General features: G+C 34.3%; 2 protein-coding genes across 2 annotated transcripts; one reads left to right on the forward strand and one right to left on the reverse strand.

Moving 5' to 3' along the window:
- The first annotated feature begins 5,225 nt into the window (after positions 1-5,225).
- On the forward strand, positions 5,226-8,979 carry LOC115987980 (lysosomal Pro-X carboxypeptidase-like). The gene is made up of 9 exons (XM_031111597.1): positions 5,226-5,693; positions 6,568-6,757; positions 6,859-6,992; positions 7,152-7,264; positions 7,626-7,872; positions 8,033-8,188; positions 8,294-8,373; positions 8,482-8,531; positions 8,748-8,979. Exons 1-9 carry the CDS (start codon positions 5,268-5,270, stop codon positions 8,879-8,881), a joined length of 1,530 nt encoding a protein of 509 aa, XP_030967457.1. The 5' UTR covers positions 5,226-5,267; the 3' UTR covers positions 8,882-8,979.
- Positions 8,980-12,833: 3,854 nt separating this feature from the next.
- On the reverse strand, positions 12,834-13,643 carry LOC115985186 (mitogen-activated protein kinase kinase kinase 17-like). Its single transcript, XM_031108153.1, has one exon. The coding sequence runs from the start codon at positions 13,641-13,643 to the stop codon at positions 12,834-12,836; it is 810 nt and encodes a 269-aa protein (XP_030964013.1).
- Positions 13,644-15,243: the final 1,600 nt, after the last annotated feature.

Raw genomic sequence — 15,243 nt, forward strand, 5'->3', positions numbered from 1 at the left:
TCCAGCCACCACCACTTACCTGTGCTGGCTGTGCCACTCCCCATTACCAGACAAAAAAGACTATTTTGTTTGCTTGCTCACTGTGACATTCTTATCCCTCATAGTGTGGGTATTCTCTCTTGCTATTCCTTATAACATGCACCTAGTGGTTCCAACTCATTCTTATTTTGGGTGGTATGTCATCCCAGCAAGACATCACCCCCAAAAGAATATGAGTAGGAACCCCAAAATAGGCTTTCCCTTCTCCCCACCTCCAGACCATACCCTCTCTTACCTCTGGCCCATAACCCACCACTCCTGTATTGGCAGAGTACATGTTGGTAGTGCCTAGGCCTTGTGTGTGCTCCACTTCCTATGTACGTTGAAAGCTTGTCTGCTACTCACGTGTTTGCCACGGTTTGAAGGCTCATTTGTGCATTCTGCCACTTATCTTTAACCTCTTATGGCGTAAACTATTTTCTGATTTTCCCTCATTTATTGGCTTGCTCCTTTCAAGGGTCAGGCCTTGTTTGATTATAGATTTTCCTCTATTCAATCCATTCTTTGCTCCTTCCATGGTCTTCTTGCCATTCCTGTCATACCACTCTATTATTTCTGCCGTGGTGGTATTTGAATCGTGCTTGCTAGGCCTCTTTGGGCTTGCTGCCTATTCTTCTCTCAATGACTCAATATGGTCATTGGACTTATACTCATGCCACTTTGGGCTTTCTTGACCCATTACATTGCTTGTGGGCTCCTTTATCTCATTTCTTTCTTCTTGGGCATCCTTGGCCCATTTGCTTTCCTTGGACATCCTTAACCCCCTTTTCTAATTCTGCACTCACATGGACTTTTACTAACTCTTTTGGACTTCCCTGGTCTAATTACCTTGTCCTTCATCCTTGAGGCTCATGGGTTTTCCATCAACCCCTTACTTCCTTACTTCATTACCTCGGGCTTACTGTGGCCCATCTTTACTTTTCTACATCACATAATACCCATGGATTTACTACTTCTCTCTCTGGGCTCCTTTAGGCCCATTTGCTTTCCTCAAGGCCCATTTATTTACTTTATGGTCCTATAATCCATTGTTCCTACCATTCGGACTTAATGGTTTTTCTATTAATCCACTAACTCTATTCTACTCATATTGTTGGGCTTCTTCCTAATATTGGGCTTCCAAAACAAGCATCAACAATTAATGGTAGACCATTTAAATATAATATAAAATTACAACATAAATAGTAGAATAGAAAAGTGTAAGCTATAAAAAGTCGCTAATTTAGATATAAAACAAATAATAAGCATAATGGATATAAATTATAATGATTGCCGGTCATTGATTGAAAGCTAAATTGGAGTAGAGAGAATCCGACGAAAGTGAGACAACGACAGCGTAAGGGGATTTATTGGAGTAGAAGATATAATGGGTCAAACTGTCCAAAGATGGGTTAATTGATGCTTTTTTTTTTTTTTTGCTGCTTTGTATCAATTGATTTTTGGCGAAAATGTACTTTTGGTCCCTACATTTTGGGCCTATTCACAATTTGGTCCCTAAATTGATTTAGCTCCTAGGTCAGTCCCTGATTTTTAAAAATCATTTTTAAAATAGTCCCTGCCATCAACCCAGTGACAAAAAATTCTGAGGTGGCAAACGGAATGTACTGTTTGCTGACGTGGTTAATAAAATAATAATTAAAAAATATAATTAAAATTTTTTAAATGCCATGTCAGCATTTTCTAAATTAAAAAAAATACACATCAGTTTAATTAAAAAAATAAAAATAATTTATATTTTTCAATTTCAATTTAATTCAAACTAAATTAAAAAACAAAAAACAAAAACAAAAACAAACTTTTAAATTTGATTATTATTATTATTATTATTATTGCTTTCATTATTTTTTAGCTAAGAACACAATAACTTGTTCTTCAAAATCCAAAAACCCAGAACAAGCGCTCAAACCCAAAACAATGCAATATTTCATACAAAATCCCTATCCTCCACCAAAACCTCCAGAACATGAAAAATTTATCAAACCCAAACCAAAACCAACATGAGAAAACCAACCCAGAAAAATCATCAAACCTCCAACCTAGAACTTCATCAAACAATACCCCGCCTATCAACAACACCAAATCTGCCATCAACAACACCAAATCCGCCATCAACAAACCCAAATCCACCATCAACTCGCCATCAACAGCACCAAATCCACCTAGTCGAAGCCCAATCCGAGTCACAGTCCACTAAACAGTACAAAAACGACCACCGATCGCCACCCTGATCAAACCCATAAAAACCCAACCCTCTCCAACAAAAACGACCACCCCGACCAAACCCAGAAAAACCCAAACCTCTCCAACAAAAACGACCACCCGACCACCGATCTCCACCCCGACCAAACCCAGAAAAACCCAGCCCTCTCCAACAAAAACGACCACCCCGACCACCAATGTCCACCCCGACCAAACCTAGAAAAACCCAGCCCTCTCCAACCAAACTCAGCCATCTCCATCTCCAACCAATCCCATAATCCAAGACCCATGGATTACCGATCTCCACCTCCATTACCGGCCACCCCACAGAAAACTAGAAAAACCCAAAGATTAGAGAGTCAGGTTTAGAGAGAGAGAGAGGGATTGAAAGCTTGAACAAAGAAAGATACAAACAAATATACGCACCATGAGATAGAGCAATAGAGGATCTGAAAAAAAAAAAATAAGGAAAAGAAAAGAAGAAAGATACAGACACAGTCACACAAACACTCACCATATTTATTTATTAAGTTATTTTTATTTTGATTTTTCTTTTTCTTTTTTTAGTTTATCTTAAAAGAAAGAAGAAAATGAAATAGATACAAACACAAACACAGACATGCCAGCCTAGAATGAGAAGAGGTGTTAACTTAATGTTTGTTTGTTAAGAAAGTTCAAGAAAAATTGAAACTATAAATTGTTTTCTCAATATTTAAAATTGAAAAAAGGTTTTTTTGTTTTTGATTTTGAATTTTTTCAATGTAATTATTTTTATTTTTTTATTAATTAAAATGCTGACTTGTCATTTTTAAAAGCAAAATAAATTTTTTTAATATTATTTTATTTGCCACGTCAGCGATTAACATGTCACCTATGCACTCCATTTGCCACATCAGCTTATTCCATAACCGGGTTGACGGCAGGGACTATTTTAAAAATGATTTTTAAAAATCAGGGACTAACCTAGGAGCTAAATCAATTTAGGGACCAAATTGAGAATAGGCCCAAAATGTAAGGACTAAAAGTGCATTTTCGTCTTGATTTTTTAAACTCAAATTTTACTCGGAGACTAAACCAATAATACATTTTTCCTAAAAATTCTAGGGGGGCCAGTTATTCAATTTACATATAATATATCATTTTTGTTAGTCTATATTTTATAACTGAAATTTTTCAAAAAGCCAGGGGCCATGGCCCCCCAACTTCGCTTATGCATCTAAAATTTGTTGTGAAAATGTAACAAACATAGTATTATTCTAAAGTATTTGTACATTCAATGTGTTTGCCATAATACTAGACACGTGGCATCTATAATTAAAATTTTGAATGAAATAAATGCATTTATTTAGTATGGTATTTAAGATCATTTTTTATTATTATTTATGACCACTAATTCTTAATTTGTTATTTATCTACTTATTTTCCTAATCATTCCCCTTCTGAAGATTATTCTCCTAATTTGTTATTTAATTTTCAAAAGCTAAAAGTATTTTTTTCTAAAAAAAGTAATTTGTTGAAATATGTTTAATCTAATTATCTATTAGATATTATTGGGTTTATTAAAAAACTTATTTTGGAACCATAATTAAATACATCACAATTAGAAAGAAGCCTAGAAGTCATTTTTTTCTCCCTTTCTCGACATATAAAATTAAAATTGTACACATATAGTACTAAAATGTATACAATATTCTCCTAACTTTTAGCTTTTGATTTTTTTTTTTTTTTTTTTTACACAAACGTGTGTGTGTATATATATTTTTTCCTTTTGCTTTTATATCAGATCATTATTTTAGCAATTACAATAACATTTACTTCAATTATCTACATGTATAATATTTCATCATCTTCTCCAACCTTTCATCTTCCTCATCCCCCTTTTTTTTAGATATAAATATGTTCTTTCTTTATCCCTCTTATAACCAACAAACTTAGGAATTTTGATGACAAATTTGTCTTTATCCCTCTTATAACCAACAAACTTAGGAATTTTGATGACAAATTTGTTTTACAGTCTCTCTCTCTCTCTCTCTCTCTCTCTCTCTCTCTCTCTCTCTCTCTCTCTCTCTCTCTCTCTCTCTCCTCTCTCTCTCTCTCTCTCTCTCTCTCTCTCTCTCTCTCTCTCTCTCTCTCTCTCTCTCTCTCGTGTGTGTGTGTGTGTGTGTGTAAAGGGAGAGTGGTTTAGAGAGGTGTGTAGAGGTGTAGAGGTAGAGGTACCTTTCATAGTAGATATAAAAAACAAACATGTAGTGAAAAAATAAAAATAAAAATTCCCACTGCAAATACTAAGCATGTAAATTTTAAGAGAGATAAAAAGCATATATATATATATAATTATTGGAATATATATACATTTTAAGCCATGAAAGCAAATTTAAACCCTTGAACATTTATGTTGGAAACATTAAAAAAAAATTATTTTGAGTAAAATGTTATTGGTTTTTCTTTTATTTTCAAGGTGGTGATAATACAATTCATACTACAATACTCCTTTAGGTTGTGTTTTCTTTTTCTTTTTTATTCTTTTTTGCCAAAGCTTTAGATTTATAAAGTAAAGTCCTATTGCATATATATATCAAAAGCGATTGCTATTATATATAGAAATTCTAAAATTGTCACAAATTTTACTATAAATAATTTACAAATTGACATGACAACTAATATAATGAAAGCCATATTAACAAAAGAAAAAAATAATTTTCTAAATTACTATTTTTTATTAGTACACCAAAGCAAAATGCCTGCACTTCTTTTAGAACCAAATATAGAAATCCTTCGTTACATTTTGTTTATAAATGTAAAAGAGATAAATTAATACTGCAAGAACATGACAAAGTCAAGAATCATTACAGATAACATACTTCGAATACAAAAAAAAAAAAAAAAAAAAAAAAAAAAAAAAAAAAAAAAACCTGCATTTTTTTTGGGACCAACTCAAATTTAGTTGTATAAAAGTAGTTCCTTTACATTTAAAAAATAATACCGAGTTTCCCATTCAAGAACTGTGTGCATTTCTCCTACATATTATAATGGCCATTAGAGCTCCAAGGTCATTCCAGGCAACTCTATGGCTTCCATGTTTGTTTATTCTTTTACTCTTCGTTACGTTCACTTGTGCTTCACAACCAGGGAGACCAAGGCTCGGTGTGCGACGAGGATACAACAATAGGGCACAAAATAGACACAGCCAATCTCTAATTGCAACTAGATCAAAAAATGATTATCAAACGTTCTATTATGACCAACCGCTCGATCACTTTAATTATCAGCCCGAAAGCTATACCACATTCCGGCAAAGATATATCGTGAATTTTACACATTGGGGTGGCGCGAAGAAGGCTGCTCCCATATTCGTATATCTCGGAGGGGAGTCTTCTTCAGACGATGATGTTGGTTCTATAGGATTCATGGTGGATAATGCTCGCAGGTTTGGTGGTTTGGAGGTGTATGCAGAGGTGAGTATAAGCATATTGTTAGTTATTAATTGGGTAAACTTTATTTTTATAGTTTTGTGTGTATAAACTTTCTTTAAAATAAATAAATAACGTCATTGATTTGCTTCTTAATGTCTCCAAAAAAAAGAAAATTATGGCCACATCACCAAAAAAAAAAAAATTGCCTTTTTATATCTACATTTTGAATTGAAAATAAATAAATAACCTCATTGTTTGCACACCGAATAAGAAAATGTTCTGATATGAATTGAATATATATATATATATATATATATATAGTAATTATACAAATTTATATAATTTATGAGAAATTTTTTTTTTTTTTTTGAGAATCAATTTATGAGAAATTAAAATCGCTTCAAGAATAATAAGATTGCTAGAATGACTCTTAGAATATCCAATTGTAATATACTGTTTTGATACATACTATAAGATATATATGAATATATTGTTGATGGAACTCGAACACAAATTTCTTATTCCAGAACAAGAGACTATACTGTTACAAGCGTTAATATAATTGCAAAAATATTCAACAAGCTCGGATAATCTTGAATTTAGAATAAATTATGTTTTAAAAGTTAATTACTGAACAATGTTTACTCGATATGGGAATAACAAGATTGCTAAAAGCCTATATAGCATAGAGATTGAATTTCTATCTTTACTTGGTTCAATCACTAGATTCACTACATTAAATATATGATTCCACTACTGTTGGTAATTAATTAATTATATAGAAATTTAACATTGTTCATTTATTGACCTCCAAATTGTTTTCCTTTTTGTTTAACCTTTATTGGAACAAATTCACTGGTGGCATCATGAAAGAAATATATTCTAAAGTTGTTCGTCCTAACTATTTTTCGTGCAGCATCGCTTCTATGGACAATCAATCCCGCATGGATTTACAAGAGAAGGAGCATTGAAAAATGCTACCATTCGCGGCTACTGTAGCTCAAATCAAGCCCTAGCAGATTATGCAGAATTAATTGTAAGCTTGAAGAAAAATTTATCAGCCGATTCCTCTCCAGTTTTAGTAGCTGGAGGATCTTATAGTGGAGGTAAGTCTTATGAATATTAGAAATTAAATCCCACTCAAACTGTAAACTTCATATATTAATCTCACTTCCTAATGTTTTCCACTTTTTTTTTTTCCCAACAGAACTTGCAGCATGGTTCCGCCTGAAGTATCCTCATATTGCAATGGGGGCATTAGCCTCTTCGGCACCCATTCTTTACTTCGATGACCTTGTGCCACCAAATTCATATTACGTTGTTGTTACCCAGGACTTTCAGGTTAAAATCAATAGTTTATACTCTATTTTTCCACAAAGTCTATAGCTCAGTGACATAGTCTGGTCGTGTTTTTTTAAACAGAACTACGGTTCAAATCCCCCCTCCTTCACTTGTAATGATTGAAAATTTGAAACTGAATTTGTATTACGGATAATGCAGGAGGCTAGTTGGAGCTGCTATGAAACCGTAAAGAGTTCATGGTCTGAGATTGATAGAGTTGCTGCAAAACCCAATGGTCTTTCCGAACTCAGCAAGAAATTCAAAACTTGCAAGTAATAATACTGAGTTCTTCATTGTCTCCATATCCCATTTCTTTGTTAACTTTAGATTACAATGTACGGTGACTCATTGGACTGTATTTTTGTTTTTCCAAGGAAAATGTTGGTACATTCATCTTATACAATTACATTAGCAGCTCCAACTAGCCTCCTGCATTATCCATAATACATTCATCACATACAATTATGTATGTTGGTACATTCATAATATGTATATTGGTACATTCATATTATACAATTATGTATGTTGGTACATTCATAATATACAATTATGTTGGTACATTCATCTTACACATAGTTTTCAACTATATAGCTCTTTCTTTGTCCTATATAACATTTTTTTTTTCCCCATTAGGCCATTGAAGAAGGCATCCGAGTTAAAGGATTACTTGAACAGTCTGTATTCAGTCGCGGCTCAATATGATAGTCCTCCAGACTATCCAGTGGACACTGTCTGCAGAGGTATTGACGGAGGAGCTAATGGAACCGACATTCTTGGCCGAATTTTCTCAGGAGTTGTTGCTTATTACGGGAAAAGTAGAAAGTGCTATGATTTAGGTGAATTCTTTTCATCAGAAACACTGGATGGTTGGGACTGGCAGGTAATGCATATGAAATTTTTATCAATTTTCTTTTTCTTAATTACATAGTCATTTTAATTTTGTAGTCATTTTAATTTACAAAATTAAATCATGGAATTCACACAGCTTCAACAATTACAGAACTTTATTTTGATTAGACCTCTCTCCTTGGCCCTTGTAGACATGTAATGAAGAGGTTACAATAATTGGATGTGGCCCAAATGAAACCATGTTTCCTGAAATATCATATGATTACAAAGATTATAAGGACTACTGCGTGCACAAATTTGGAGTCGAACCTGCGCCCCATTGGGTCACAACTTATTATGGTGGTGAAGTATGGCTATTCTCTCTCTCTCTCTCTCTCTCTCTCTCTCTCTGTAAGTGATTTAAAAATGACGTACATGAATTTTTTTTTGGGTTTCTCAATGTAAAATTGCAGCATATAAAAAGGGTTCTCCACAAGTTTGGTAGCAACATCATCTTCACCAATGGCCTCCGTGACCCATATAGTAGTGCAGGGTAACTTTTCAAAAATATATAATCTAGATTTTTTTTTTTTTTTTTTGTGGGGGCAAAAATATTGATCCTTTTATTTAGTTAGAATGATTTAATATGTTCTTATTTCAGGATATTGGAAGACATATCAGACACCCTAGTTGCCTTGACTACAAAAAATGGTAAATTCATAATATACACTCCGAGCACATTACATTCACAAAATGCAATGTCCATATTTAAAATGTGAAAGGAATAATGTGTATAGACGTGAAATTGTCATTGTCATATTAGTTCCAATGAATTTTTGTGACCCCAAAAAATATCAAAATAATTATCTTTAATTTGCTGGCCTTTATTGAGGAACAACTTTACTAATATAAAGTTAATTTCTGCAGGTTCTCATACCCTTGATATATTGAATGCAAGTGAAGACGACCCAGATTGGTTGGTCGACCAGCGACTAAAAATAACCAAGATAATAGAACAGTGGTTTAACAAGTACTTCGAAGATTTGCGTAAGTTTGGATAGAAGTGTAGTCATGGATCAATTGTGAAGTTGACACCAAAAATAAGATTCTGCTTTTAGTGTAGCGCAAAGCCAAACCGCAGAATGTAGACTAGTGTGTAACGTAGACAAGTTTTTTTTTTTTTTTTTTTTTTTTTTTTTTTTATGAAATAATGAAGACAAGATTTAAATTTGTATTATTTTTATATATTAAGAGGATTCAAAAAGTTAGTTATGTCTTTTAAAAAAATGTCAAAAATACTTCTAATTTAATTAGATAATTCTTATTCTTAAAAAAAAAAAATTATGGTTAAAATTGTAATTCAAAAAAATTCAAAACTATTAGAGAAACTTTTTTCCTAAAAGGTAGTTTCTCATTTAAATATATTTCACTCTCGTTTAATACATTTTTTTCCTAAAAATTAGTACACACTAAACCCAGCAATTTATTTCATTTTAAATCCTAAATTTTAATTTCTTAAAAATTCCTTAACCATAGATAAATTCTAATTGAAAAATTACATTAAACTCAAAATAAATAAATAAATAGCCTTATTGTATATGCGGAGTGCATGTGATGAGAGTAATGAGTATTAAAAAAATTTTAATTAAATCAATGCAAATAGGACATCGATTAATTTTTCCCTTTTATATATATATATATATATATATATATATATATGCGTGTGTGTGTGTGTGTGTTAATATTTGAATTTCATAACTCTCAAGCTTCTGAAATCACCTGATTGAGGTGGTCAATTTACTTATACCGTACAAGTGCAGCTGTCATCTTTTCCCCTTTAATTCTGGGGCAAGAAATCAGCAAAAGTAGATGATATGACTCTCCCAGGAGCCACTTCCTTATCCTTAACAGCTTCCTTCTATAAGTAAAAAAAATTAAGCTCCAACTAGAGGACCTTTCAGATTTCCAACATGTTTATCTAAAAGGCACCCAGCAAAATAAAGTTCCAACAAAATGGGATTTCACCCTCTCTGTAGGTGTCTCCTGCTCTTGGAAGGTCCTTCTATTCCTCTCCCCTCAATCTGCCATATCAAAAAAGCTGGAGCTAAACTCCATACTCTACTTCGAAATTGCATACATACATATTATCATCAAAATGAGCAAAAACAAAATAGTGATTAAATAAAATCTGACCTGATCGTTGTTGGGCAAAGAAAGAAGAAATATAATTGAGCCCCCTTCTTTTATTTCCAAACACATGAAGCTTTGATGGGCAAGCAAACCTGATCCATTAATTAAAAAACAAGCCAACATGGACAATTCAAATTGCTAGAACTTGAGTGTGAGTACAAAGCTTACTCTTGAATAGGCGATTGAGAGACCGTCATCCAATGGTTCTCTTCAGCTCTGAGATGGTAGATATCTTCCTATGCAAGGATGGTCCTTTAAGCTCAAATTCATTCCATTTAATGAATATAGTGGCTCAGCAGACTTTGTTTTTGTGTTTGCAGGAATCTTCATTTTACTATTTTACCTAAACTGAATGTGGTGATCTTGTTTGGGTGGTCTATGCTAAAAATACCTTCCATCATTGTAATTCTACCAAGAAGAAAAGGTAAGCTAGAGTGATTTCTGCCTAGTCTGCTTCCTGATATAATGCGGCTTCAACAATTTTTTCTTTATTTAATGAATGCTTTAAGATAAGCATTAAATTACAAACAACAAGATGCCTAGACACATAAGCATACATTCCACCCTAAGTCAGAGGTTGAAGAAATCATGTACAATTTAACAATTTAGTCATGTGGCTGTGTGCTAAGAAGAGAAAATGCCATTTGGTCCAGAAACCATTAGCTTAAACAAGATGCAAAGTCTGTGATTGTATTATCAATGAAGCATGCTAGTTTTATAAAATTGCTCCATATACCAAAGTAGGAATAGCAAAAAACTAAACATATTCTTTTTAAATAATAGAAACAGTCAACAATTCAATCAACTCAATAATACCACTAACCATGTAAGTCCTATTATATAAAAAACAAGGCAAAAATTCAAAACTGTCTCTCTTAACTTTTATCTTTTGTCATTTCAGTCTTCTAATATTCATTCTTGTCATTTCAGTCCTCTATACCAAAGTAGGAATAGCATAAAACTAAACACATTCTTTTTAAATAATAGAAACAGTCAACAATTCAATCAACTCAATAATACCACTAACCATGTTAGTCCTATTATATAAAAAACAAGACAAAAATTCAAAATTGGCCCTCTAACTTTCATCTTTTGTCATTTCAATTTTCTGACATTCATTCTTATCATTTCGGTCCTCAAAGTTTCAATTTTTGTTAATTTAGTATTCCATTAGATATCAGTTAAGCGGTGCCGTCAAGTCTAAGTCAATCTCTCAATCCCCTGCCGTGAACAACTTTCCTTTACATTATGCAAATGTAAGCAATCCCTTAGGGACCAAATGTCTTCGTTAAATAAGGCATTGCTGAAACGTAGAAGACTTGAAGCCTATGAAGTCAGTTCTAATTGTTGACAATAATAGAAACGCTGTCGTTTCTTATCAAGCTAATGACGCACGTGGGAGAGATAAGAAGCAAGCCATGACACGAGCAGTTACTTATTTAGACGACAGCGTTTCATCAAGCAAAGAATTGAGACTAAAGCCAAGCGAAGCCGTTTCTGAAGCCAGTTAGATATTTTGGAATCAAAGATTAGTTAGATATTTTGTAATCAAAGATTAGTTAGCGCGTTGGTAATCAGTTAGTTAGCTCCGCATAATTTGGAGTCTGTTATAGTCCCTACAGAGAGGTCTATGCATGTTAGGCTGGATCTATATAAGCTTTGTATATTGCTAATTATCTTTTTATGCAAGAAGTTCTTCAATTCTCTCTCTCTCTCTCTCTCTGCTTAAGCCTTTTCTCACTACTCTTGCATCATAATTGTTCATAGATTTCTCAGTTTTCTTCACTAATCGTGAAGGGTCTAGTTGAGCACGAGTTTATCATAGGAGAATTCCTTAATTCTTGCTTTTATCTAGGTGCTCCAAATATAGTTCTCTCTATATTCCGATGAATTGAAAAGCCGAGCTTGTTCTTGCATAATTTGATGATCAGGTGTCTATGCAATAATTGTCTATATAAAGAAGTCTTATTTCTCAATTTGAGTTGTTGGTTTTCAGGTTCCCTTCTGATGATTACACTTTTCCGTTTGTCATCAAGGCGTGTTCAGCTTTGAATAAATTATGGACAGGAAAGGAGGTTCATTGTGTTGTTTTGAGAACTGCGTTTGAGCAAAATTTAGTTCTACAGACTGCTTTGATTGATTTGTATGCGAAGTCTGGGGATTTAGTCTGAAAGTAGTGAACTACTTTGATTTAGTCAATTTTGTCAATCTAGGTCTCTCTCTCAATCCCCTAATTTTTAGTTTTTTTTTTTTTTTTTAATAAAAGTTGTTTTTTTTTTTTAATTTCAATTTTTTTTTAATAAAAAGAGTCAAAACGGCATCGTTTTGATTCACTTAACGGCACCACTTAACTGACTTTTAACGTAACACTAAATTGACAAAAATTGAAACTTAGAAGATTAAAATAACAAAAACGGAAGTTAGAGGACTCAAATGACAAATGATCAAAGTTAGAGGGTCAATTTTGGATTTTTGCCAAAAAACAAATATGAAACCAACATTGCATAATAAAACTAATCACATTCTGTTGGAATAATATAATAGTAACAGTTAGAATAGAATAGAATTCATTCTAAGTTAAAGGAAAGGAAGAAGAAATGACTTGAATCAAGTTGTGGGGAGTGGGGCATATAAACCAAAGCCTTATATTAAAAAATATGGATAGAACTCAGTATTCAAATTTTGTATCTCAATGTCCAAAAAAAAAAAGAGAGAGAGAGAGAGAGAGTAACAAGCTTCCTACTCTAAAATAAGTATACAAAAAAGTCGCCATACAATGAGTCAATGTACAGCTACACTCCATCAAACAGCAGAAACCATATTTCATATCATTATAACTCTGGGAAGTACCCGCTCCATCAAATTAAGACGATGCTGATCTGAGATCTCAATTTTTTTGAATCTAACTGCTGAACCGAGTTGTATGATATTATCTACACAAACAAAATTGAAAAGCTTTACAGCAGCTTCCACTGCTTCTTTGGAAGCCCATGATGAGCCAAAAAGTGTTACTTGATTCCCAATTTCAATTTCAGAGGGGTCCTCCTCCATAATGTCATCATCATACACCTCCTGCACCTCTTCTTCTTTAAATTTGTCTTCAAGATCAGAAGAAGTAGCAGCACAGGAGGATAAGAAAACCACTTCAAATTCGGGCATGTCGTGTAAAACAACATTGACGAAAGAGTGATATAAGAGGCTGCCAACACTTGACCTCTCTTCAGGATTCCTAACAAAGCATTTAAGCAAGAAGTCTTTGGCCAGATGTGAGATCCTATCTGGGATACTGGGTATTACCGAGGCAATTTGCTTCCAAAGGTATTCAATACCCTCATCCAAATTCAGTTTCCAAATTGGCCTCCTTGTTAGCATATTGAGAACCACACAATCGAGTGCCCAAACATCAGATGGTTGAAGCTGAATCTCATCAACAATGCTCTCAGGAGCAATATACATGGCAGTCCCTCTAACACCTATCTCCAAGTCTCTTAAAGTACTTTTTGCCAAACCAAAATCAGCTATTTTTGCAACCAATAAACCTGTCTCATCAGGTGCAAGCAGAATATTTTGAGGCTTTATATCACAATAAACAATGCCTTTCTTGTGAACAAAGTCCAGCCACTCAAGTAACATCCTCCTCAGGCAGGCCACATTCTAATTCTTGATTAGATCAGCAAGAGTTCCTTGAGAAGCATACTCCATAAAGTAATTGGCTAAGCAAGGGGCCTCTTCATCCTCAGCATCAACGGTAAAATCTTTTCCAAAGCAAGTAACAATGTAAGGGTAGCCTTGAAGAGCATCCTCCTTAGTAGACTTCACGGCCACAACCTGGGTAGCATTAGCAGAGATACTTGGTCCAGGATCAGTGAGAACAGCCAAATATATAGACCCAAAACCCCCTTTTCCAAGCAGTGGGCCTCATTGCCATGACCCTCCCATTAGACTTTTCTGTGGTTTAAACTTGCCTTCTCCATATTCAGATTCCAGTTCTCGCTTTCTCTTCATCGTACAAAAGTAAAGGAAGCGACTTTACAGTGAAAGAGAGAATCTCTGAGGGTAAAATCAAAAACCCTTTAGCCAGAAGAAAGAGAATCAGTAGATATTCAAAAGGTGAAAGCGTTTGAGCGTTTAGAGTGTGAGAGAGAAAAAAAAATGGTTCGGTCTCCTCAATGCTCAGGAAGAAAACAATTTGGTCAGTGACTTTGTTGCTTCTAATGGTTGCTGGAATTGGGATAACCTCTCCTTCTCTCCTCCCCAATCTTTCCTGGATGTTATTCAAGCCATTCCCACTAATCCCACCTCTCCAAGTAGTGACACTATTGCATGGTCTCCTTCAAGTGATGGAAATTTCACATTGGGTTCGGCCTACCTGCTAGCTAAAGGTTTAAATGTTTTGAACCCTACTACTAATAATCTTAACTGGATTTGGAAAATGAACACCCCTCAAAAAATTATCCTTTTTGTTTGGCTCTGTTCTCACAATAGTATACCAGTTAGAAAAGTTTTGGGTTCAAGGGGTTTAACCATAGATTAAGCTTGCCCCCTCTGTCACAGCCATGAGGAAACAATTAATCATCTCCTTAGAGAATGTCACTTCTCGGTAAGTTTCTGGAACCAGCTTGGTCTTCCTTCAAATGTCATCCAATCCTTTGGACTTCCCCTCCTTAATTGGCTACACTTCAATGGTACTTCCAAGCTCACCTCTCGATGCCATCGTGTACCATGGGGAATCATTTTTTTGCTTCGGGCTTTGGTTACTTTGGCTAAACAGAAACTCAATTGTTCATCAAAGGAACCAAACAACCCCTCCTAGCATTAAAGAGTGTATTGCAAGAGCTACATAATTTTTCTACCTCACTCAAGGGGCCAACCAGCCAATCCCTCGAAGAAGTTTGCATATCTCTTGGATCAAGCCGAACCCCAGATGGCATAAACTCAACACCGATGCCTCTGTTTTGGCAGCCTCGGATCATGCTTGTGGTGGAGGTCTTATTAGAGATTCAAGTGGTGACTGGGTGAAAGGTTTCTCTAGGAAATTGGCAAGTCTAGCTGCCTTTTAGCTGAGCTTTGGGCATTAAGAGATGGGCTAATTATGGCTAGAGATCTTCATATTGAAAAACTCATTATTAATGTGGATGCACTTGAAGTTATTAACCTCCTCTCTCACACAAAAGCCACTAATCGGCTAACCCAACCCATTGTGGATTATTGCAAGAACACTCTCCAAGCTTTC

This window comes from Quercus lobata, chromosome 4 (assembly GCF_001633185.2).
Source record: "Quercus lobata isolate SW786 chromosome 4, ValleyOak3.0 Primary Assembly, whole genome shotgun sequence".
Classification (NCBI taxonomy): Eukaryota; Viridiplantae; Streptophyta; class Magnoliopsida; order Fagales; family Fagaceae; genus Quercus; species Quercus lobata.